This window comes from Carcharodon carcharias, chromosome 11 (genome assembly GCF_017639515.1).
Source record: "Carcharodon carcharias isolate sCarCar2 chromosome 11, sCarCar2.pri, whole genome shotgun sequence".
In the NCBI taxonomy this organism is placed as follows: domain Eukaryota; kingdom Metazoa; phylum Chordata; class Chondrichthyes; order Lamniformes; family Lamnidae; genus Carcharodon; species Carcharodon carcharias.
The window spans coordinates 44,807,612-44,832,624 of record NC_054477.1 but is presented as its reverse complement, the minus strand read 5'-3'; the positions used below and the strand labels follow the sequence as shown (position 1 = coordinate 44,832,624).

The window sequence follows — 25,013 nt, the reverse complement described above, 5'->3', positions numbered from 1 at the left end:
AACCCCATTCTCCCGCCTTCTCGCCATAACCTTTGATCCTCTTACCAATCAAGGACCTATCTATCTCCGTCTTAAATACACTCAATGACCTGGCCTCCACAGCCTTCTGTAGCAATGAATTCCATAGATTCACCACTCTCTGGCTGAAGAAGTTTCTTCTCATCTCTGTTCTAAAAGGTCTTCCCTTTACTCTGAGGCTGTGCCCTCGGGTCCTAGTCTCTCCTACTAATGGAAATATCTTCCCCACTTCCACTCTATCCAGGCCTTTCAGTATTCTGTAAGTTTCAATCAGATCCCCCCCTCATCCTTCTAAACTCCATCGAGTATAGACCCAGAGTCCTCAAATGTTCCTCATAAATTAAGCCTTTCATTCCTGGGATCATTCTTGTGAACCTCCTCTGGACCCTCTCCAGGGCCAGCACATCCTTCCTGGGATACGGGGCCCAAAATTGCTCACAATATTTTAAATGTGGTCTGACCAGAGCCTTATAAAGCCTCAGCAGCACATCCCTGCTTTGTATTCTAGTCCTCTCGAAATAAATGCCAACATTGCATTTGCCTTCCTAACTACTGACTCAACCTGCAAGTTAACCTTAAGGGAATCCTGGACTAGGACTCCCAAGTCCCTTTGTACTCCAGATTTCTGAATTGTCTCCCCATTTATAAAATAGTCTATGCCAATATTCTTCCTACCAAAGTGCATGACCTCACACTTGCCCATGTTGTATTCCATCTGCCACTTCTTTGCCCATTCTCCTAACCTGTCCAAATCCTTCTGCAGCCTCCCCGCCTCCTCAATACTACCTGTCCCTCTACCAATCTTTGTATCATCTGCAAACTTAGCCAGGATGCCCTCAGTTCCTTCATCTAGATCATTAATGTATAAAGTGAAATTTTATATCCTTCCCAATTTCCTTTTCCTCTGCCTGAATTGTGTAAAGTGATTTAAATTCTGAAGGAGAGAATCTGTCTCCACTTGGAGAGGCAAAGTTTGATCAGGGATAGTCAGCATGACTTTGTCAGAGGGAGGTCATGCCTAACAAATTTGTTTGAATTTTGTGAGGAGGTATAGATGAGGGTAGTGCAGTTGATGTAGTTTATATGGATTTTAGCAAAGCCTTTGACAAGGTCCCTCATGGGAGACTTATAAAGAAGACAAATGCACATGGGATACAGGGTAATTTGATAAGGCGGATTCAAAATTGGCTTAGTTGTAGGAGACAGAGGATGATGATGCAGAAGGATGCTTTAGTGACTGGAAGCCAGTGTCCAGTGACGTACCAGAGACCTGTGCTGGGTCGCCTATTATTCATCATTTATATAAACGACATAGATGACTATGTGATGGGTAGGATTAGTAAGTTTGTGAATGACACAAGGATTGACTGGGTGGTTAACAGTGAGGTTGAGTGTCTTGGGCTATTGGAAGATATAGACAGGATAGTCAAATGGGCAGATAAGTGACAAATGGAATTTAACCCTGAAAAATGTGAGGTGATACACTTTGGAAGGAGTAATTTGACAAGGAATTATTCAATGAATGGCATGACACTAGGAAGTTCTGAGGAACAAAGGGACCTTGGTGTGTGTGTCCATAGATTTCTGAAGGCAGAGGGGCATGTTAGTGGGGTGGTGAAAAAGGCATATGGGACACCTGCCTTTATCAATCGAGGCATAGATTACAAAAGTAGGGAAGTCATGATGGAGTTGCATAGAACTTTGGTGAGGCCACAGCTGGAGTACTGTGTGCAGTTCTGGCCACCACATTATAGGAAGGATGTGATTACGCTGGAGGGGGTGCAGAGGAGATTCACAAGGATGTTGCCTGGGATGACACATTTAAGATATGAAGAGAGGTTGGATAGACTTGGGTTGTTTTTGTTGGAGCAGAGAAGACTGAGGGGCGACCTGATTGAAGTGTACAAGATTATGAGGGGCATGGGAGCAGCTATTCCCCTTAGTTGAAGGGTCAGTCATGAGGGGACATAAGTTCAAGGTGAGGGGCAGGAGGTTTAAGGGAGATGTGAGGAAAACCATTTTTACTCAGAGGGTGGTGACGTTCTGGAATGCACTGCCTAGGAAGGTGGTGGAGGCGGGTTGCCTCACATCCTTTAAAAAGTACCTGGATGAGCACTTGGTATGTCCTAACATTCAAGGTTATGGGCCAAGTGTTGGTAAATGGGATTAGGTAGGTAGGTCAGGTGTTTCTCACATGTCAGTGCTGACTCGATGGGCCAAAGGGCCTCTTCTGCACTGTTTGATTCTGTGAGCTGCCAATTTACTCTTGGCCACTTTGTCCTTTGATTGCAGACCACTTTAACCTTTCCATTTCTTAAATAAGTGTTCAAATAGTCAGCAAATCAATTTCAGAAATAAGTTCTTCAAATGTAATTATTTTTGCATAAGATAAAATTACCGCAAAGATTTCATTAGGGGAAAATGATTATAACAAAGATTTATAATGGTCTTGCTGTACAGCAAGGGATATAGTAAGATAATAAATCAGCACAATTATTCCTTCATTTAGCTCACCCTCCAAATATAATAAACCGGTGTGCATAGGTTGCAGCAACAGCTGAGTTAATATTTTGAAGTAAGTTTAATGTAGTACTAGGCCTTGCTGCAGACATTGGATGATTACATAATGTTTGACAATGAGATGCCACTGAGTAATGTATTGTGATGAGTGTGTGTTAAGTGACTCTAGTCAAAAGCTGAAGTGGCTGGAAAATATGTCGATATAAATTACTTCTCTATCCTTCCACCACACCTAGGATTTGTGCCACATGCCGGCCCCAGGGCTCAGTACCACATAAAACACGGGACAGGTGCCTGATTCGCTTCTAATATTAGATACCCACCATTGGATTATTATTTCCCAGCTGATAGGCTAGATTCTGATTTGGGAAGGTTGAAGTGGTCTTCAATCAAAGGACAAAGTGGCCAAGAGTAAATTGGCAGCTCACAGAATCAAATAGTGCAGAAGAGGCCTTTTGGCCCATCAAGTCAGCACTGACATGTGAGAAACACCTGACCTACCTACTTAATCCCATTCATCTGGGAGAGCTGCCTTTTCTCAATCAGCCTAAATATCAGTCTCTCGGTGGACCTACTTGCATATAGTCCTATAGTTGATGCCAGCAAAGGGGTTCCTTGCAGAGAGTGCCATAGGACGTTTTATTATGTTAAAGCTACTATATAAATATAAGTTGTTGTGTGTTCACGAAAATTTTCCTTTTCCTTTGATGCACTTTTGCACCTAATCCATGGATGAATCAAGGCCTTTCTGGTTTTGAACTGATACACTATAATTTAGGAGAAAGATCCCATAGATGATGAAGACAAAAAAAATTAATTTTTAAATTCTATTCCTGAAAATGAAAAATATCAATGTTGCCTAGTTTCTGATTTATAATATGAAGACGCTTGTTGTATATCTCACTCTTCTTGTTCACGTTATGGATGAAATTTAATATCCCCCACCCCCGTGCCGAGTTTGGCGGCAGGGGGTAATTTAGTCAGGCAGAAGAGTAGCGGGTGGGAACCCTGCCACCATCCCACCACTGCCCGATTTCTATGGTGGCCAGGCCCATGGACAGTCTACCCAGCCCACTGCTAATTGAGCCCATAAATGGACAATTAATGCCCACTTGAGGGTCTTATCCCACCATCATTGGTATTCACCCAGCAGCAAGTGGGCAGGGGACAGGTGAACACCCAAGGACTGTACAGTGCAGGTCGGTGTTGGATGAAGGACTGAATGACTTCAGTGTGTACACATCACAGGTTTTTTTAATTTTGTGGTGGGATTTCTTTAGATTGCCTGAAGCAACATAAATCAAAACTGAAATTAATAGAAATACATGTCTTTTCAGATTGCACTCTTTATATCACAAAAATCTAATGGTCCTCAGCTGACTTCAGTAAAGGAATTCTGTACAGAAGCTGAAACCTCACCTGAAGCAACCAACTGTGCAACTACATTTCATACCTACTTTCCATTTTGTGTGAGTAATCTTCAAATATATGTTTACTGTCGAACAGTGACCCTTTTGTAAATTATTTAACTGTTCATAACTTGGCTAATTTTATGGATTCTGTCCAAATATCTGCTTCTATACCACATACTTGTACTTAACTTCGTTACAGCAGTCTCAAGTTTTAGGGGGCATAAAACGTGGGCTTTCACAAAGCTGCAGATGTTCTGTGATTCAACTCATATTGGAGAGTGCTGCATATCATTATTACTTGGCATCAATAATCAGATGCATTGCTCACACTTCTAAAGGAAAAGCTCCCTACAGATTGTACAACCTTTCCTTATCTTCAATTTGAAATTTGGGTTTGGATTAAAGTTTTCTGCATTTTTTTTCAGCTAGTACATGGGTAGTGTACTTACATCTATTGACCATACTAGCAATCCTGTTCTGAATGAATTCCCAGCAAATTTATTCAGAAACATATCTGTATTACACCAGATCATGGTGAATTTAGATTTGGCAGCTGCTTCTGTGCTATCCCCTATTCAGAAATGATTCTGAATAGATTACTTGCTGAACCCTACATGGAGGCATAAGCAGCTTCAACTCCCAGTGGGTTCTCTTTGTTCAGCTGAAAGAACAGCTGTAGGGATGTTCCAATTCGACTCACTGTCTAAAAACATTTTAGGGAGAACAGGATTTTATACTCCCAATAAACATGAAAAAAATGTTCTTCTTTCTTTGCGTTCTAATGATAATCCAGAATCTCTGCTACTTTATTTCCATTGATTGTCAAATTGATATAATTTGTCATCATTTACCTTCTCAAAAAGTTCATAATTGTAGAAATTTCTCTTCAATCCCTAGTGACAAAAGCTGTAACTCTTTGAGCCATTCTCCATGATATTTTTTATTCAAACTATTTTAGGTCATCATTGAAATTGACCTTAGTTTATATCCTGCACAGAGGAAAATGCTTAGATGCACTTGTTGATTTGGGCAATAGAGAGGATAATGTTACTGGCTGAATGGATTAAAAACTGTACGCTTACAGCTAGCTATGTTTCTAGAATTTGTAAGATTTCGCCCTTATAAGTTAGCTTGGATGAACTGACTGCCTCATCCTTCCATGGGAGAATGTTGTTAGCCTTATGAAATGCAGTGATGAGCCTCCATCTATAGAATGTTGCCCATTCTTCTTAAGAACATAAGAAATGGAAACAAGAGTTGGCCATAAGGCCCCTCGAGCCTGCTTTATTATGCAGTAAGATTATGGCTAATCTCTACCTCAACTCCACTTCCCTGCCCAAGCCCATATCCCTCGATTCCCTTAGAGTCCAAAGATCTATCAGTCTCACTCTTGAATGTACTCCACAGCTCAGCATCCACAATCCTGTGGGGTAAGAATTCCAAAGATTCACAACTCTCTGTGAGAAGAAATTTTCCTCATCTTAGTCTTAATTGGCTGAACCCTTGTCCGAAGACTACCTCCCTAGTTCTAAACTCCCCAGCCAGGGTTGACAGCCTTTCTAGTCTGTCAGGTCCTTAAATTTATACATTTCAATGTTCACCTCTCATTCTTCTAAACTGCAGAAAATATAGACCCATTTTATTCAGTCTCTCTTCATAAGATAATCCTCTCATTCCAAGTATAACATTGGTGAACCTTTGTTGCATCGCCTGTAAGGTAAGTAAAGCCTTCCTTAGGTAAGGCATGGTCTCACCAAAGTCCTATATAATTGCAGTACGGCTTTCTTACTCTTATATTCTAAACCGCTTACAATAAAGGGCAAAGTTAACATGCAGCTCTAGCAATTTGCTTTCCAAATTAATTGCTGGAGCTGCCTGAGCACTTGAGGGCCAATCAACTAAAATGATAGTTCCAAAGTGAGGACAGAGGCACAGGTGAGACAGGTTAGCAGCTGTTCAATTGACGGAGGCGGTGGTGTAGTGATATTGTCTCTGGGGTAGTAATCCAGAGACCCAGGGGGGACCTGAATTTGAATCCCACCACTGCAGATGGTGAAATTTGAATTCAATAAAATCCGGAATTAAAAGTCTAATGATGATGATCACGAAACCATTGTCTATTGTCAATTGTCAGAAACACCCATCTGGTTCATGAATGGCCTTTATGGAAGGAAACCTTGTCCTTACCTGGTCTGGCCTACACATGACTCCAGACCCACAGCAATGTGGTTGACTCTTAACTGCTCTCTGAAATGGCCGCATAAGCCACTCAGTTGTACCAAACCGCTAAAATTAAACTGAACGGACCACCCAGCATCGACCTAGGCATTGGAAAGGACAACGGCTAACTCAGCCCTGTTAGCCCTACAAAGTTTTCCTTACTAACATCTGAGGGCTTGTGCCAAAATGGGGTGAGCTGTCTCACAGACTAGTCAAGCAACAGCCTGACCTACATAATCACAGAATCATATCTAATAGACAATGTCCCAGACATCACCATCACCATTCCTGAGTATATCCTGTTCCACTGGCAGAAGACCCGGTAGAGGTGACGGCACAGTGGTATACAGTCGGGAGGGAGTTGTCTTGGGATTCCTCAACCTCGACTCCAGATTCCATGAGGTCTCATGGCATCAGATCAAACATGGGCAAGGAAACCTCCTGCTGATTACCACATACCGCCGTCCCTTAGCTGATGAATCTTTACACCTCCATGTTGAACACCACTTGGAGGAAGCACTGAGGGCGGCAAAGGCGCAGAATGTATTCTGGGTGGGGGACTTCAATGTCCATCACCAAGTGTGGTTCGGCAGCACCACTACAGACCGAGCTGGCCAAGTCCTAAAAGATAGAGCTGCTAGGCTGGGCCTGTGGCAGGTGGTGAGGGAACCAACAAGAAGGAAAAACATACTTGACCTCATCCTCACCAACCTGCCTGCACAGATGCACCTGTCCATGACAGTATCGGTCGGAGTGACCACCGCACAGTCCTTGTGAAGATGAAGTCCCACCTTTACATTGAGCACACCCACCCATTGTGTTGTTTGGCACTACGACTGTACTAAGTGGGATAGATTTTGAGCAAGTCAAGACTGGTCAACCATCAGGTGGTGTGGGCCATCAGCAGCAGCAGAATTGTACTTGAACACAACCTGTAACCTCATGGCCTGGTATATCCCCCGCTCCACCCTTACTACCAAGCCAGGGCATCAGCCCTGGTTCAATGAAGAGTGCAGGGTGGCATGCCAGGAGCAGAACCAGACCTAAAAATGAGGTGTCAATCTGGTGAAGCTGCAACACAGGACTACTTGCATGCCCAACAGCATAAGCAGCAAGCGATAGACAGAGCTAAGCAATTCCACAACCAACGGATCAGACCTAAGCTCTGCAATCCTGCCACTTCCAGCCATGAATGGTGGTGGACAATTAAATAACTCACTGGAGGAGGACGCTCCACAAATACCCCCATCCTCAGTGATGGGGGAGCACAGCACATCGGTGCAAAAGATAAAACTGTAGCATTTGCAACAATCTTCAGCCAGAAGTGCCAAGCGGATGATCCATCTCGGCCTCCTCCTGAGGTCCCCATATCACAGATGCCAGTCTTCAGCCAATTTGATTCACTCCACGTGATATCAAGAAATGGCTGAAGGCACTGGATACTGCAAAGGCTATGGGCCCTGACAATATTCTGGTGGTGGCATTGAAGACTTGTGCTCCTGAATTTTCCACACCCCTAGCCAAGCTGTTTCAATACAGCTACAACACGTCCATGTACCCGCAATGTGGAAAATTGTCCAGGTATGTCCTGTACACACAAAGCAGGACAAACCTAACCTGGCCAGTTACCACCCCATCTACTCTCAATCATCATTAAACTGATGGAAGCGGTCATCAACACTGCTATCAAGCACTATAGCTTAGCTATAACCTGCTCACTGATGCTCAGTTTGGATTCTGCCTGGGCCACTCAGCTTCTGACCTCATTACAGCCTTGTTTCAAACATGGACAAAAGAGCTGAACTCCAGAGGTGAGATGAGAGTGACTGTCATTGACTTCAAGACAGCATTTGACCGAGTGTGGCACCAAGGAGCCATGGCAAAACTGGAGTCAATGGGAATCTGGGGGGGGAGCTCTCTGCTGGTTGGAGTCATCCCTAGCACAAAGGAAGATGGTTGTGGTTGTTAGAGGTAAATCATCTCAGTTCCAGGACATCACTGCAGGAGTTCCTCAGGGTAGTGTGCTAGTCCCAAACCTCTTCAGTTGCTTCATCAATGACATTCCTTCCATCACAAGGTCAGAAGTGGGGATGTTTGCTGATGATTACACAATCTTCAGCACCATTCATGACTCCTCAGATGCTGAAGCAGGCCATATCCAAATGCAGCAAGACCTGGACAATATCCAGGCTTGGGCTGACAAGCAGCAAGTGACATTCGCATCACACAAAGTGCCAGGCAATGGCCATCACCAGTTGGAGAGAATCTAACCATTGCCCCTTGTCATTCAATGGCATTACCATTGCTGAATCCCTCTCTATCAACATCCTGGAGGTTACTATTGACCAGAAACTGGACTGGACTCATCATATAAATACTGTGGCTACAAGAGCAGGTCAGAAGTTAGGAAACCTGTGGCGAGTAATTCACCTGACTACCCAAAGCCTGTCTACCATCTACAAGGCACAAGTCAGGAGGGTGATGGAATACTCTCCACTTGAGTGCATCTCCAACAATATTCAAGAAGATTGACACCATCCAGGACAAAGCAGCCCTCTAGATTAGCACCCCAGCCACAAATATTCACTCCCTCAACCACCGATGCACAGTGGCATCAGTGTGTACCATCTACAAGATGCACTGCAGGAACTCACCAAGCTTCCTTTGTCAGCACTTTCCAAACCCACACCCGTTACCATCCAGAAGGCCAAGGGCAGCAGACCATCTGGAAGCTCCCCTCCAAGCCTTTCACCATCCTGACTTGGAAATATATTGCCATTCCTTCACTGTCGCTGGGTCAAAATCCTGGAACTCCCTCCCTAACAGCACTGTGGATGTACCTACAGCACATGGACTGCAGTGATTCAAGAAGGCAGCTCACCACCACCACCTCAAGGGCAATTAGGGATGGACAATATATGCTGGCCTAGCCAGCGACACCCACATCCCATGAACGAATAAAAAAAAATTCAGATGGTCAGGAAAGTGAAGCAAGAAGGCCCATTCATATGAACAGATAGGAGCAGAAATAGGCCATTCGGCCCCTCAAGCCTGCTCCACCATTCAATAAGATCATAGCTGATCTGTTTGTGTTTCGAATTCCATATTCCCATCTACCCCGTATAACCTTTGATTCCTTTGCCGAGCAAGAATCTATCTACCGCTGCTTTAAGTATAATCAGTGACCTCGTTTTCACTGCCTTCTGAGGCAAAGAGTTCCTCTGAGAGAAAAAAATTTTCCTCATTTTTGTCCTGTAAGGGCGACCCCTAAGTTTAAAACAGCGCCTCCTAGTTCTGGAGTCACCCACAAGAGGAAACAACCTTTCCACGTCCACCTTGTCAAGACCATTCAGGATTTTGTATACTTCAATCAAGTCACCCCTCACTACATTAATCCCTCAAAGTGGCAATGATTGTTCTCCTAGTTTTAAACTTTTGTTTGCAGCCTTCAAATTCAACAGTGTTACGAAAATGCAGAACTATTGGGCGACTGGTCAAGGTGAAGAATCCTCTTGGAAATATGGCCATTCACCACTCAGAGGAGAAGCCTCCAAACCCCCTAAATTAATCTCATGTACTCACTGAACATTCACCCTCATGGTCTGTCCAAACAGCGCAGTCTTGGAGTGCAGGTAATGATGATCCCAGCGCCTGGGCTGAAAGCAGAACATTCAGTCGCTTGGCCAAAGCTGTCGGTAGTCGATCATGTGGATGGGGATGGGGGGGCGGTGGTTATGGTGAACTTTCATGCACACCCTGCACTGGGCATCATTTCAGGGGCCAGTTCTCTCTGGCATAAGGCTACAATCATGGACAGAAAGTGGACCTTTGGCAACACATGCTGAACTCCTGTGTGTTTCTCATTGATACTGCACTGAGGAGACCATCAGGAAGATGGATCCTGGTGTTATTGCTGCTTGCATTATTGTTTATAGGCAGCAGAGAAGAATGAGAAGAAGGCACTGGAAATGTCTGGCTCGTCAAAAGTGAAGAAAATATCCCTCAAAGCCAAGGGGCAGCAGGTCCTCCTCTGGATGCAGAGGATGATCCTCAGAGAGCTGTCATATGTAGGTGCCTCGATAGACCCAGGGTTATCTGCAGATGAGTGAGAACCAGTGTTGCAGATGCCTCTGCATGTATATATCTGGTGTTTCACATTTGCCACATTCTGCAGGATTTTGTCCCATGAGGACTTGGAAAGCGTCCATTGCCAGTGGCTGTGTAAGTAACCGCCACAGTCAACTTCTACACCAATGGCTGCTTCCAGAGACCTGCTGGGGACCTCTGCAGGATCTCCCAAGCATCCACTCGCAAAAGCATCCAGGAGTTCACAGATGCCATATTTGCAAAGGCGCACAATTTTGTCAATGTCGACAGATCAAGCAAGCCAGGATGCAAGAGCACTGGGCTTTGCTGAGATTTCCCACATGTGCAGGGTGCCATCAATTGCACTCATGTGGCAACAAGAGCTCCCTGGCAGCAGGCAGTCCAGTACGTCAACCAGAAAGGTTACCACTCGCTCAGTGATCAACTGGTGAGACAAACATATCATGCAGGTGTGTGCCAGATTCCCAGGAAGTGACCACAACTCATACATACTGAGTAAGTCTCATATCTCTGAGGTCTTCAAGGGACCACTTCAAGGATGCAGGGTTGGCTCCTTGGGGACAAGGGTTACCCGCAAAGGACATGGCTGATGGCGCCCATGCGGCAGCCTCAGCCTCCTGCTGAGAGAAGCTACAACGAGGCTCATGCTGCAACCTGGTCATTGGTGTAACATACCATAGAGATCTTGAAAATGCGATTCTGATGCCTGGATTGTTCTGGTGGACAGCTCTAGTACACTCCCCAGAGGGTTTCGTGCATCATCGTTGTTTGCTGCATGCTACACAACCTGGCGCTACAAAGAGAAGAGGACTTGGCCGATAACGAGATGGAGGAGCAGCATGTCTCCTCCAATGAGGAGGACCTTGAAGGGGGTGATGTTGTTAAGGTTGTGGAAGCCAAAGACGCAGGCGAAGAGGCCATTGCACGGGCCAGACAAGGTAGATGTGCTCGTGAGGACCTCGTTGACAGCAGATTTCAGGCGGAGGATGACGAGATGCACTGAGGATCCTCCTCATCATGGTCTAGCATGACCACCAGCATTGCGACTCCTCTAATTTCACCCATGAACTTCCAGATGACAGTGCATCATTGCACAGAACGCTATGTTGCCCTGATGCCGTGAAGGATGAGCAAGCCTTGAGGGCATGTATCCTCGCTGAGATAAGGTGCTAGCTGGAGGAGGACGTCCAGGCAACAGATATCAGAAGCATCTTCACCATCAAGCATCCCAGTCGGAACAGCACCCTACAAAACGCAGGGGCACTTGCACAACCCTCTGAGCTAGTGGCTGCATGCCTTCAATGTGGGCAAGGGTCCTCATGGAGATCCATTGGAACCAATGTAGCCACACACGAAGTGTTAAATTGACGGTGAAACAGAAACATAACACCTAGGACAAGGCAGCCGATGTAATACCACTGCTCAGAGATGACTCAGCCGGTTGTGATACACTCCCCAAAATTACACTGACATTTGGCAGTTTAAGTTAGGGATCCTGAACTGCATATACCCTAACCCAACAATTGAGGCGGAGCAGCTGAGCTTGATATTGAGATGCCTCCTCTTACACACAACCAGTGTGCCCTCATGGTCCGCCCTGGCCCTTGCGAAGTCCAAGATGATCAGACAACATAAAGCCCTCAAGGGCATGTGTCATTGCCAATGAGGAGCACTGTTCTGCTTCATCACATATTCACTCCTATCCCATTGCTCCCCTCCACATTGTCTGAAGCAACAAAGTGCAATTCCAAAGCATGTCTAAAGGTTGTTTTGGCCTTCTAAGTCGCCACTTGGAAGTAGCGTCAGTAACCTCAAGGCGATGGGACTCACAGCGCTCTGCATCCCACTTTGTGACGAGACACTTCTCTCCACAGTAGACACAATTATAGGGTGAGAGATGCTTATGGTTGGATGTCTGAGTGCCTGGACACAAATGTGCCATTGCTTCATCGCCTTGAGGTGGCAAGGTACTCCTACATTTTGCTGAGCTCAGCAGATTAACACTGGGAATGTCGGCAGTGTGTTTGGCTGAGGGCAGTGCATAAGAGCTTATAAAATATAAGCTGATATCGTCAAAGCCCTGCCAAGAGAGAGCGGGCACATGGAGTTGGGCAGTACATGAGCCTTCTCCATGCATGAGCACATCTCCTTAAGCACCACATGTTCACCTTTCAAGAATGCAGATGAGGCCTCAATCGTACAGAGCCAAATATGCACATGACAGGACCCTATGAGACATGGGAACGAGGTTTGTTCCACAAGCACACTTAACATGAAGGTGCAAGCATTATTGATATGGAAAATTGTGTGAAATGAGACATTCACTGTGGTGAGATGGTTGCACACTTCACAGAAGAGAGGCCTAGGATAGACAGTTGTCATAGGTAGGTGCAGGAACCAAAGTATCACACGTGATTGACAGTAACACAGCTCAACATAAGAAGGAGGTATAAATGAGAGGAGATATGAAGTGATTGTGAGTCCGTTTACATATGTGAACATTATATACATGTGGTTAACACCCATGCCAATGTTGTGCAACTACATCTTTTTCACTTTCCTTATCCTGCCACTATATTTTGGTGCTCCCCCGACATGCACAGCGGAGGTGGAAGAAGCCTGCTACCTACTACACCCTGTTGCCTGTGATGACCTTGGCAGGCGTCCTCTGGAGGGCCCTGGCCTGCTTTGGGTGTCTGTGGGACAGGCACCCTCCCTGGCCAGTTGAGCTGGAGCTGATGCATCACAGGAAGAGGGAATTTCAATCACCCAGGCACTCCCGGAGTCACCTGGGTGGATGGTCCCAGGATGTCGAGCTGTTGGTCCTCCTCCCTATGGGTGTCCTAGGGCCCCGGCTGACTCCTTGAGGAGAAAGGGCAGCTGGAGTGCGATCAGGGCGCCCCACAGCCCTCTTGAATTGACACTGATAGATGCCACCAATGGCTATAGTGATGGAGTGCAGCTCCTGCAGCAGTGCAAGACCGATGTCCTAGACCAACATCTCCATGGCAGCTGCCATCCCTACCATTGTGGATCTTGGTGCATTGGCATGCTGGCTCTATCACCTCAGACTAAAGGTGGACGGACTCCTCCATCACACATTGCAACGTGAGGACCTGCACTGCAACATCCATCAGACAACCAGTTGCAGTCCTCTGCAGCCAGCTCTATGGCTCTGTTCTTGAAGTCCTTGAGAACCTTGACCTCAGGAACTCCAACCCCAGTCTGGGACCTCTCCTCCTTATTGTGAGCCAGCTTGTCCTGCATGAAAACAGCTGGAGAGAGTTTGAGTAAGACACACATGCGAGGGCAGATTATAAGGATACCTTCCTGATATCCCTGTGGTTGTCTTTGCAACCCTAGCAACTGATTTAAGACCGAGTCCAGAGGCTTGTCATCGAACTTGGACTCAGCAGAATCGTGGCTTCCAGCAGTCCTCTGAGTGCTGGCAACCCCTGATGTCCCTGCCTCTGCCTGCTGTGGACCAGATGGTGCACTGTGCTCACCAGATTGTGACCCTGAGACTAATCTATAGCTAGGTGCCACCAAGCTTTGTGTGCCTGCTCTAGTGGAGGGTGTGGGTGAGTGCTGTGATGGATCTTCAAAGATTCTGTCCTCAGATTTCTCATCCAAGGTGTCATCAGGGCTGGTGTTGATTGCCTGGCTTGTAGATGCTCTTAGCAGCTTTCCAGAGAAAGGAGAGACTATTAGTGCATGGCAGGTGACACTGAAGTGGGAGAAATCACTCACGGTATGGTTGTCTGATGGTGAGGTCGGGGGCGCACACCCAAGTGAGGAAGCCTGCATTGTAGCATCCCTCAGACAACCAGTTCCACTCCTCTGCAGCCGGCTCTATGGCTCTGTTCTTGAAGTCCTTGAGAACCTTGACCTCAAGAACTCCACCCCCGGACTGGGACTTCCTTTTTATTGTGAGCCAGCTTGTCCTGCATGAAAACAGCTGGAGAAAGTGTGAGCAAGACACATGCGAGGGCAGATTATAAGGATGCCTGGTATGTGTGGGTGGCATGTGGTGCCATGGACAGGATTAGGATGCAAACTTCCAGAGGAGATGAGGCCAGATGGCGATGTCAGGGTGTGTGAGAGTGAGTGGTGATGTCCTTTGAGTTGGCAGAGAGTGAGATCCTTGTGAATGTGAGAGTTGAGAGTGATGAGATGGTTGACTTATCCTGATGGAACAGAGATTGATTTTTCTCTACCTGCACTGGGTTGCTGACCTGTCCTGCAGGCTGGTTGCACTGACCACCACTTCCCAAGCAGGATTGGTCACCTTGGTGGAAGTCCTCCGGCCAGAGCGGCGGCAGAGAACATTGTGCCTGGACGCAGCATGCTTTCTGTCTTTGGAAGCTATGTCTTCACTGGAGCTTGCAGAGAGTGTGAATGCTGTGCAGGGGCACCATTTAAATAAGACACCCAGAATTAGGCAGCACTGAGGTCACAGCAGGGTGGGTGAATCAGATGCCACCCACCAGCAAAACGGCTTGCTCGCCGGAGATGAATATGTAATACAGTCTGAAGCACGAAAACTCGCCATTGAGGCCGGTGGGTGGAACACTTTTTTTATTCCTGCTAAAGTGCATTTCACGGAAAATCCGGGCCCTAGTCTTGTGGAACAACCTCTGGTATGGTGCTTTTTTGAATGCTCTTTGAAAACCCATATCTGCTTTTTGACTTCTTGCTTCTGCCTTATCTACTCTGCTAGTTATACCTCAAAAGAACTCTTTACAGTTGTGTCAAGCAGGTTTTCCTTTTCATAAAACTGTGTTGATTCTGCCTAATTTTATTTCAATTTTCTAAGTGTCCTGTTACCACATTCCTAATAAAAGACTCTAGCATTTTCCCGGTTACTGATCTCTGACTAACTGACTTATAGTTCCCTGTTTTCTCTCTCCCTCATTTCTTCAATAGCAGGGTTACATTTTCTACCTCATTATCTCTGCAGTTACCTCTTTTAAAATCTTAGGATGTATGTAATCAGGCTTGTTGACTTTTAGTCCTATTAATTTCTCCAGCACCTTTTCTTCACTAACACTAATTACCTTATTTTCAACAGACCCTTGGTTCTCTGCTATTTCCATGTTTTTTTGGGTCTTCCAAACTGTGAAGAATGATACAAAATATTTGCTTAACATTTCTTGTTATTTCCTTATTCACAATTATAATTTCTCTTGTGTTTGCCTCTAAGTAGCCCACATTTACTTCTGCTAATGTCTTCCTTTTTACATACTTGTGGAATCTCTTAAAATATGTTTTTATCTTTCTTTCTAGTTTACTTTCATTCAATTTTCTCTCTCATCGTCAATTTCTTGGTCATCCTTTGCTGATTTCTATAACCCTCCCATTCCTCAGGTTTACCACTACTTTTGGCAATATTATTAGAATCTTATTTTAATCTAATATTATCTTTAAATTCTTCAGTTAGCCATGGAAGTTTTTATTCCTCAAGCAAGCATATGTTCACTGAGAATTATGAATTACTTTTTAAAATGTTTCCCATTGCTTATTTACCATCATACAATTTAATCTAATCTCCCAATCTACTTTAGCCTACTTGTTCCTCATAATCCTTGTAAATGGTGTTGTTTAAACGTAAGACTCTAGTTTTGTACTTACCCACATCATCCCAAACTCAAATAAATTTCTCGCATATTATGATCACTCTTCCCCAGAGGATCCTTTACTACAAACTGCTTTTACCAATTTAATATGCCCAGTCTTTGTGAGGATTATAGTCCCCCTTATTACTACATTACACGTTACATGCTCTTTTAATTTCCTGATTTAAACAGCCCCATTTTGTAACTGCTGTTAGGCATCCTTTATTATCAGGGTTTTTCACCCATCCTCACCCCAATCTCGACCACTCAGTTTATTTTTGGCCTAGTTTTCCAAATGCCAGGTACTCTCAAATATTTAGTTCCCAACCTTAGTCCCCTGCAACCTTTTTGAGTAAATTGCTCTTCTATGCCAGTAACTGTGGCTGGACCAACTGAATTAAATCTCATCTCCCTTGATCGCAAGGAAACTTTTACATTGGAGTGATATAATCCTATCAGCCTTTATCTGACTGGTATAGCCGTAGAATTTTAACTTGTGTATTTCTCCCTCCGTGTTTTGATATTACAGAGACAACATTCCATATAAAAAAAAACTCCTCGATCTACTCCAAAGCCTACAACAAGATCTGCTAAAAGTAGTAGAGGTGAACTAAGGAATGAAAACTGTGGACTTGAGTTTCAAAAATATCATCTTATTTATCTTTAATTTCCAAAGAAGCCTTCTCCATTCTACTGATCAATCTGAGTGACATCTGTTAGAAGAATTTAGCCTTTCTGGTATAAATCATCTCACATAATCATGTTGGTTACCCCTGCTGACCACTAAAGCCAGGTAGCTTGTTTACTGCCTAGCTTCTGAGGTGTTTGGTCATAAAGAAGGCAAGATGAGGCAGGACATCCTTGTATTTCCAAAATGAACCATTTGAGTCCTGTGTTTTAATGACTTGTCCTCTATCTTGAGAAAGGAATGTTTTATTTGTATAGCATCCGTGGCTTCATTGGCATTAGTCCTGTCCTTTCCCAGCATTCAGTCTGACTGCTGTCTCCAGAAAACGCTGGTGGGGGTTGCTTATAGGCCCTCTAACTGTAGTTACATTGTTGGACAGAGCATTAAGCAAGAAATTATTGCCACTTATGACAAAGACAATGGAATAGCTGTGGGGGACTTTAATAAACTGGACCAATCAAATTGACAAAGGCACTCTGGAAGGGGAATTTGTAGAATACTTTTGTGACAGTTTCCTGGATCAATATCTTGTGGAACCAACAAGGGATGAATCTATTTTAGATCTACTATTGTGCAATGTAGCAGGATTAATTAGTGATGTCCTAGTAAAAGATCCGCATGGAAATATTTAAAGAAATAATTTCCCATTGACAAACAAAACCTCAGAAAGAAACGTCCATCTGGGGCTCTCTAAGGAGTTTAAGGGTAATATTAGATTAAAAGAAGAGGTTTATAATGTTGCCAAGAATAGTAGCAATTTTGAGTGTTGTTTAAAAAAAAGCAAAGGGCCACCAAATCATTTATAAAAATGAAATAAAAATAGAAAGAGAGTTAACTAACCAGGAATATAAAAACAGATTATAAGAGCTTTTACAAGTATATGAAAAGGAAGAGAGTAGCTAAAGTAAACATTGATCCCTTAAAGGCAGAGACAGGAGAAATTATCATTGGGAATGAGAAAATGGCAGACATTGAACAAATATTGTGTGTCTGCCTTCACAGTAGAAGGCTCAAGTTGCATACCAGAAATAGAGGGTAATCTAGGGACTAATAAGAGTGGGGCAATAAAGGTAATTAATATCAAGAAAAATACTAGAGAAACTAAAGGAACTAAAATCGAACAAATCGCAGGTTCTGATGGCCAACATCCTAGAGTTACCTGCAGAAATAGTAGATGCGCTGTGTATGATTTTCCAAAATTCCCTTGATTCTGGAATAGTGCCAGCAGATTGGAAGTTAGCAAATGTAACACCACTATTCAAAAAAGGAAGGAAAGAGAAAACATGGAAATGTTGGCCAGTTAGCTTGACATTAATCATTGGGCAATAACTGGAATCTATTATTAAACAAGTCTTAACAATGCACTTAGAAAAACATAGTAGAATAAACCAACATAGTTTTATGAAAGGGACCCCCCTGAAGAAGGGTTTTATGGACTCAAAATGTTAACTCTGTTTTTCTCTCCACAGATGCTGCTAGACCTGCTGAGTTTTTCCAGCATTTTCTGTTTTTGTTTCAGATTTCCAGCATCCGCAGTATTTTGCTTTTATGAAAGGGAAATCCTGTTTGGCAAATTTATTAAAGTTTTTTGAGGATGTAACTAGAAGAGTAGATAAAGGGGAACCAGTAGATGTAGTATACCTGGATTTCCAAAAGGCATTCGATAAGGTGCCACACAAAAAGTTCATACATAAGATGAGGGCTCATGGAGTTGGGGTGATGTATTAGTAAGGATAGAGGATTGCTTAATTGACAGAAAGCAGAGAGTAGGGAAAAACGGGTCATTTTCAAGTTGGCAGGCTGTGACTAGTGGAGTGCCTCAAGGATCAGTACTGGGACCTCAGCTATTTGCAATCTATATTAATTACTTTAGACAAAGAGACAGAGAGTAATGTATCTATGTTTGCTAATGATACAAAACTAGGTGGGAATCCAAGCTGTGGGGAGGACACAGTTGGATCTGCTGGCAAACTGAACAAGGAGCTGAGCATCCATAGTTGTGAGGTCAGTAAAGGAAAAGGTGGAGGTTTGTGTAGCCAGAAGCTAATGGAAGAAACTCCATAGAATCTTACCTCTGAGGAATAGCTAGAATACTAAGGTGAATTAAAGTAAATTCAGGAGGGCTCTGGCACACCTTTGAGTTGGTCCCAGGAAAAATGCATGAACTTTAAAAGATTTCATAAGATAAGGGAACTCTTGGGGAAGTAGAACTGAGTTTATGGCATAAGAATTTAAAACGTATAGTTTTAAGCTTTTAAGCCTTGCTTTGTTTAATTCTCGTTATGTACAATAAAGTTTGTTTTGTTTAAAAACATGAAATCTTGTGGTGGAGTTCTGTCAGTTAATTGCTGCATATTCAGATTTCTTCTTTAAAACGTTAACAGTCCCTAACCAGATTGTATCATCGTACAAGGAATACAAAAGGTTAGCATGCAGGTACAGAAAGCAAATAGCATGTGGGCCTTTATTACAGGGGGATTGGAGTACAGGAATAAAAAAGCCTTACTACAATTGCACAGGGCTTTGGTGAGACCACACCTGGGATACTTTGTGCAATGTTGGTCTCCATATTTATGGAAGGATATACTTGCATTGGAGGCAGAACAGCGAAGGTTCACTAGATTGGTCCCTGGGATGAGAGGGCTGTGCTCTGATGAAAGGCTGAGTAAATTGAATTTATGTTCTCTGGAGTTTAGAAAAATGAGAGGTGATTTCTTTGAAACATTCAAGATTATCAAGGGGCTTGATAGGGCAGATACTGAGACATTAGGGTATGTTTATGGCACCCCAGCCAGCGTATTTGAAGGTGGGGAGACTCATAACGCCCACCCCCAAACTATCTCCCATACTACGGTGGGTGGATAAGGCGTCGGGCAGTCCGTCCACCTTAGAGCCTCATTCAGCCTTCGCCACAATAATACACACAGCCTGGCAGCTTTCATTGCAAGGGCTGTTGGCAGGCAGGAAGGAGGGGTACCTCCTTTGGCGGGGGGGGGGGGGGGGGGGTTGGGGTGCGGTGGGGGGGGGATCCCTATGTGCATTGGAGGCACCCACTCTTCTACCACCACCCAGCCCCGCCCCCCCCCCGCACCCTTTTTGGTGGGGTTTGCCAGCCAGACCTGTCCAAAATCCCGGACTTACTTGAAGTCCAGCATCTATGACACCGCATCACCGGGGACTGCTTGTAGTCCCAGCAGTGGCCACTACTCAATCCTGTTGCTGCTGGGACATCAGAGCTGCCAGCCAATCAGATTGGCCAGCAGCTCTCTACAGCAGGACTTCCTCCTAGATGGAGGGTGGTGGTGTGGGTCCCACTCTAAATTATCACTGCAGGATAGCCAGGTTTCTGTTGGCACGAAGCTGATGAACTTCTTGGTTGGTGGGGAGGGGCAGTTAATCTGACCAGCCATGAAATCCACCTGCTTGATTGCCCTAGCTGGGGAATCTGGAACAAGAGGGCACAGTTTCAGGATAAGGCCTCGATCAGGACAAATGTGGAGAAATTTCTTCACTCAAAGGGTTGTGAATCTTAGGAATTCTCTACCCCAGTGTGTTGGGGTTGCTCTATCATTGAATATATTTAAGGCTGAGACAGGCAGATTTTTGGTGTCTCAAGGAATTAAGGGATATGGGAGCAGGTGGGAAAGTGGAGTTGAAGCCCAAGATCAATTATGATCGTATTGAATGGCGGAGCAGGCTCTACGGGCCATATGGTCTACTTCTGCTCCTATCTCTTATGTTCTTATAAAAAAGAAACAACAAAACAGACAGTAAGTCAAAAGCTAAAAGCAAAATACTGCAGATGCTGGAAAACTGACAGCACCTGTGGAGAGAAGAGTCAAATGGACTTGAAATGTTAGCCCTGTTTCTCTCTCCACCGATGTTGCCAGGCCTGCTGAGTTCTTCCAGAATTTTCTGTTTTTATTTAAGACAGTAAGGCAAGTTCCATTCAAAAATAAGAATGTGAAAAGCTAAAAATAGCATTTAAAATAAATTGTAAAAAAGATAAAGTGACATATATACTTCTTTTTATGAGGGTGGCAAAAGAAAATGAATTGAGTATGATTATTGCTCCCTTATGGAAAGTTGCCATTCAATGTGGCATGTTATCAATAGAGTAAATCAAATGTCAATTATTACTCAAAGCATTTAATGTAGAGCCCATTGATAAAGCCACATTTTATGTCCTACCTTTGCAAGGTCTTGCATGTGTAAATAGAGGGTTGAGAAAAGAGCAGCAAGGATGGTTCTAACATATCGGCACTAAGTTGTGAGGGCAGACCCGTGGAACTGATCTTATTTTCATTGGAGAGAAGAAGATTGTGAAAGCAAACATGGCCTGTCTTCAAAATACCAAAGTAACTTAATTGTTTTGGAATTGCAAGTGTGGAAACAAAGGGTTCAAATAAGAATAGAGATTGCAAGAATGTTTAATAAGAAGTAATGAAATATGGAGATTCCCACAAAAAGCAGGTGTGTGCTATGTTGTCAGTTTTGTCATCTGCCCTGTATTTTAATAGTGCCTATAGTCATCTGCCCCTTTCCACTCACATAACTTAGGACATTAAAGTACCATTTGCCCGCCTGCTATCACCTCGCCACTTCATGCCGAGTGCCATATTTAAAGTTCAGCCACGCGCTCACATCTCAGTGCTTCCAGCCCATGACTACTGCAGGGAAGATGTCCACAAAAGGCAAAAAGATTGCAGCCCCCAGGTTTAATGATGCGTCACTGGAATGTCATTTGGACACTGTGGAGGCCCACTGTGATATCCTCTACTCCCGCTCTGGCTGCAGAGCAGGCAGTGGCATCACCAATCCAGCATGGCAGGCAGAGGCAGTGGTGGTTAGTGTCAATGCTGCACCTAAGAGGTTGGCCATCCAATGCAGATAGAGGATGAATGATCTCATCCGTGCAGCCAGGGTATGGCATCCATCTCATCACTCTAAACTCACACACTCAAGCCCATCACACATTCACTGGTATCTCACTCACTGCCAGTTCAAAGGACAACACCACCCATTCTCACACACATACCCTCACATGTCCATCTCGCCTCATCTCCTCTGGAGACTGCCTCCTTAGCCCTCACCATCTTGAGGCCACTTGCACAGATCCAAATATGCCCCCGCACACAACCTGGGATGCCCTCCTTCCCCAGTACAGCTCTCATCCTGTAGCCTCTTCCCTTGCCTGAGGCCACTTCTCCAAGCAAGACCTTGCCCTGCAGCCATTGAAAAGCCACCCATATATGGTTGATCTGGTAGGTAGAGACCTACCCGTGAGCTCCTCTAAAAGTGATGTGACACTGTCTGTGAAGCCTGGCACTGATCACTGTGAGTGCTGATCGAGGCAAGATAGGCAAACAAACCTTGAAGTCCCAAGAGAAGTGCAGCCCGCCAGGCTATATGCTGTTGTGAAATATGGCGTGTTTTCCTGCCGACGTAGGAGAACAATCCAGCGGGGGCGGGGGGTGCGTGGGAGTGAGTCTGGCAGGCTGGCCTTATAATGATATGCTGATGTATAACAATGAGGTTTCCGATGTCTGATTGCAGGAAGCACAGCCTGTGGGCTGAGCACACGATCGCAAATTGGTTTGACGCTGTGATGAAACTGATTGTGCCATATTGTCCGCTCACGCCACTGAACACGCCTGACACCGGATGGCATGGAAAATCACGGCCAATGTCTCAAAATGTCAGCTGGTTGCTACCAGTCATAATTCATTGCTTTTACCCAGTAGAAAATCCAGTTTTGAAGCTGAAAGTTTAAAAATGACAGTTTTCAGCGCAAACTCAGGGCAAACTGAAACAAATTACATCTTAAAAGAAAAGCTGTGACACAAATCAAGAGCATTTTGGATTCAGAAAAACAATTGTTTAGTTGTTTTCTGACACACCTTACTGTGAACCATCCAGCAGTATTAGTTTAATACAGATGATTGTATGGGTCTCTTTTGAACTAGGCAGAAAAAATTACTTAAAAGGATTTTCTATGCAAATTAAATTTTCTGCCAAGCTCATTCATGCAGTTTTCAATGACATCACTAACTAAGAATTCATTTAAACAGAATTACATTTAATGACTGTGTGAGTTGTTTTTGTTGGTGTTGGCTAAAGGATAAATATTGGTTAGAAGAACTTATCTGTTGTTCGTCGAATAGTTTGAATGGATCATTTATTTGCAAATGAGCAGGCAGGCGGGACCTCAGTTAATTTCATCTGAAAGATAGTGTGTGCATCCCGTAGTGCCGCACCCCCTCAATACTGTATAGAAGTGTTAGCAGCTCTTGGAATGGGGCTTAAAATCACAACCTTCTGTCATGGAAGCAAGAGCTCTCACTAAGCCAATCTCACACTTGCATTTGTTTTAATTTAGATTTCATATAGATTTCTTACAATTTTGAAGTATGAAGTTTACATTTGTTTTATAATTTGTTGAGAATGCTTACACTGAAAGTTATTTTTGATGTATTGTTTTACAGGGAAAAGCAGTAGAGAAGAGAAACCTCTTTTTTGCTGTAAAAACCTGCAAAAAATTCCACCAGGAAAGAAGTAAGTAACTGCTGATATACAGTGTTTGAAGGATAGTATATTTACATTTTGCGATACCAAAAGCCAGCTCCTGTACAACATGTACTTCTGTTAAGCACTACATCTAGTATCTCTTTATATTGGGATTGTACAATAGTCTAGTTAATTATTTTGGGGAAATCTGAAAGAAAATTTAAATGTTATATTTAATAGCATTTTATGACTTTGCCTTTAAGTGAGAATTCTAGTTTTCATATTATCCTACAGCATGGGGGAGTGTCTTCCTCTCATCAATCCTGTGCTCTTTGAAAGAGCTATCCAGTTAGTTCCATACTCGCATTGTTCTCCCATAACACTGCACTGCTTTCTTTTCCAAGTATATATTCAATTCCCTTTTGAAAATTGCCATTGAATCCACATACTGCGCACTCTTATGATCCCCAGCTGAAGTTACCCTTGGACAAGCCTGATCCCAGAGTGGAACCCAGTTTGATAGATCCCAACTTTTAATTTGCTTTTTTAGATACTTGGAGAGGGGCTACTGAACATAGTCACCAAAGTCAGCTAATGAACTTTTAACAAAAACATAAAACATTTATTACACAAGAAAAGATTAATTATTTACAATATTCCTTCATCCACAACTATACTTTTACAGATAATACAGATTTGTAAGGATAACACAAGTTACAAAAGCCATCTTATACGCTAATGTTCACAGTAAGTACACAGTCCATGTAATCAAATTGGCAACCTATGGGCAGACACACAATACTCTGAAACCAACACCTGAATTTTACCCCATCGAGGGGGCTGTGCCGGCGCAGACAGGCGCATACCCAATCGGCACCCCCGATCGGGTCCACGCTGCAATTTTACGTGGGTGGGCCAATTAAGGCCCGCCTAGTGTGACGCTCACCTGGAAGCGGGCACGGGGTGTGGGTTCCCTGAGTTGGGAGTGTGATTTTGTTGCGCATGAGCGTGAAAGTGTGCAAAAATCTCCCTCAGGCACAGAGGTGCCTCAGGGAGATAAGTTTTTAGTTTTAAAAATTTTAATGAAGAAAAAATTTTAAGATATGTCTCCTCATGTGACAGTGTCACATCAGCTGGGACATGTCAATGAACTTTAATGGAAACATTTATTTAGTTTATAAACCCTTCATGAAACCTCATCCCACCTGTGGATGAGATTCCATGAAAAATGCAAAGGCCGCCTGTGCTCTTCACCTGCCCACCAATCTTAAACTTGGACGGACAGCTTTCTCAGAAGAGTTAATTAATGGCCTTAACAGGCCCTTGACAGCTCAGCGGGTGTGCAGCTGACTCGGCTGCATGCCCACCGCACTGAAAACCTAAATGACGTGTGGTGACGTCGGGACACACACCCGATGTCACCCCCACTTGCCGAGCTGAAAATTCTCCCCCAAGTAACAGATGCCACCTCAACCAGATGCTATGCATCTCTCCTCAGCTCCCCCCAAAGGCTTGTCACACCATGACTTAACCAGTCTCACTGCACTCCGTCTTTCACACGAGAGTTTCCCATCTCCACTCTCCAAGACCTCCCCTTGGAATTTTCTCCCAAATCGACGCTTTCTCTCAGATGCCTTCCGCAAGGGTTCACCTCCAGGGTTTTGAACTCTCCTTCCGATGATCCTCTCCCCTGGATCTCCACATGCATTCAAGCTGTCTTCCATGCACTCTCCCTCACTGACTCAGCCATCAACAGTACACACTGCTTCACGTGCCCATAGTAAAGAGTTACAGACCTACAGCTGTCTCATTGGACCTTCTTGCCTCTTGCAAGCTGTTCTCACTTTAAACCTGCTTTCTGCAGCTTTTGACTCTTTAAATCTGAATCTTGGAGCCTTTCTCTCTGCCCCTCACTCTTAACTTCAT

At 44.2% G+C, this 25,013-nt stretch overlaps 1 protein-coding gene across 2 annotated transcripts in view; it reads left to right on the top strand.

Annotated features, from left to right (window-relative positions):
• The window catches only part of b3glcta (beta 3-glucosyltransferase a), a 234,110-nt gene that overhangs the window by 118,347 nt on the left and 90,750 nt on the right, over window positions 1-25,013 (top strand). For both annotated transcript variants that reach the window (XM_041198585.1, XM_041198586.1), the window contains 2 exons: window positions 3,876-4,007; window positions 23,066-23,135. In XM_041198585.1, coding sequence (XP_041054519.1) covers window positions 3,876-4,007; window positions 23,066-23,135 — 202 coding nt within the window. The remainder of the gene's footprint in view (window positions 1-3,875; window positions 4,008-23,065; window positions 23,136-25,013) is intronic.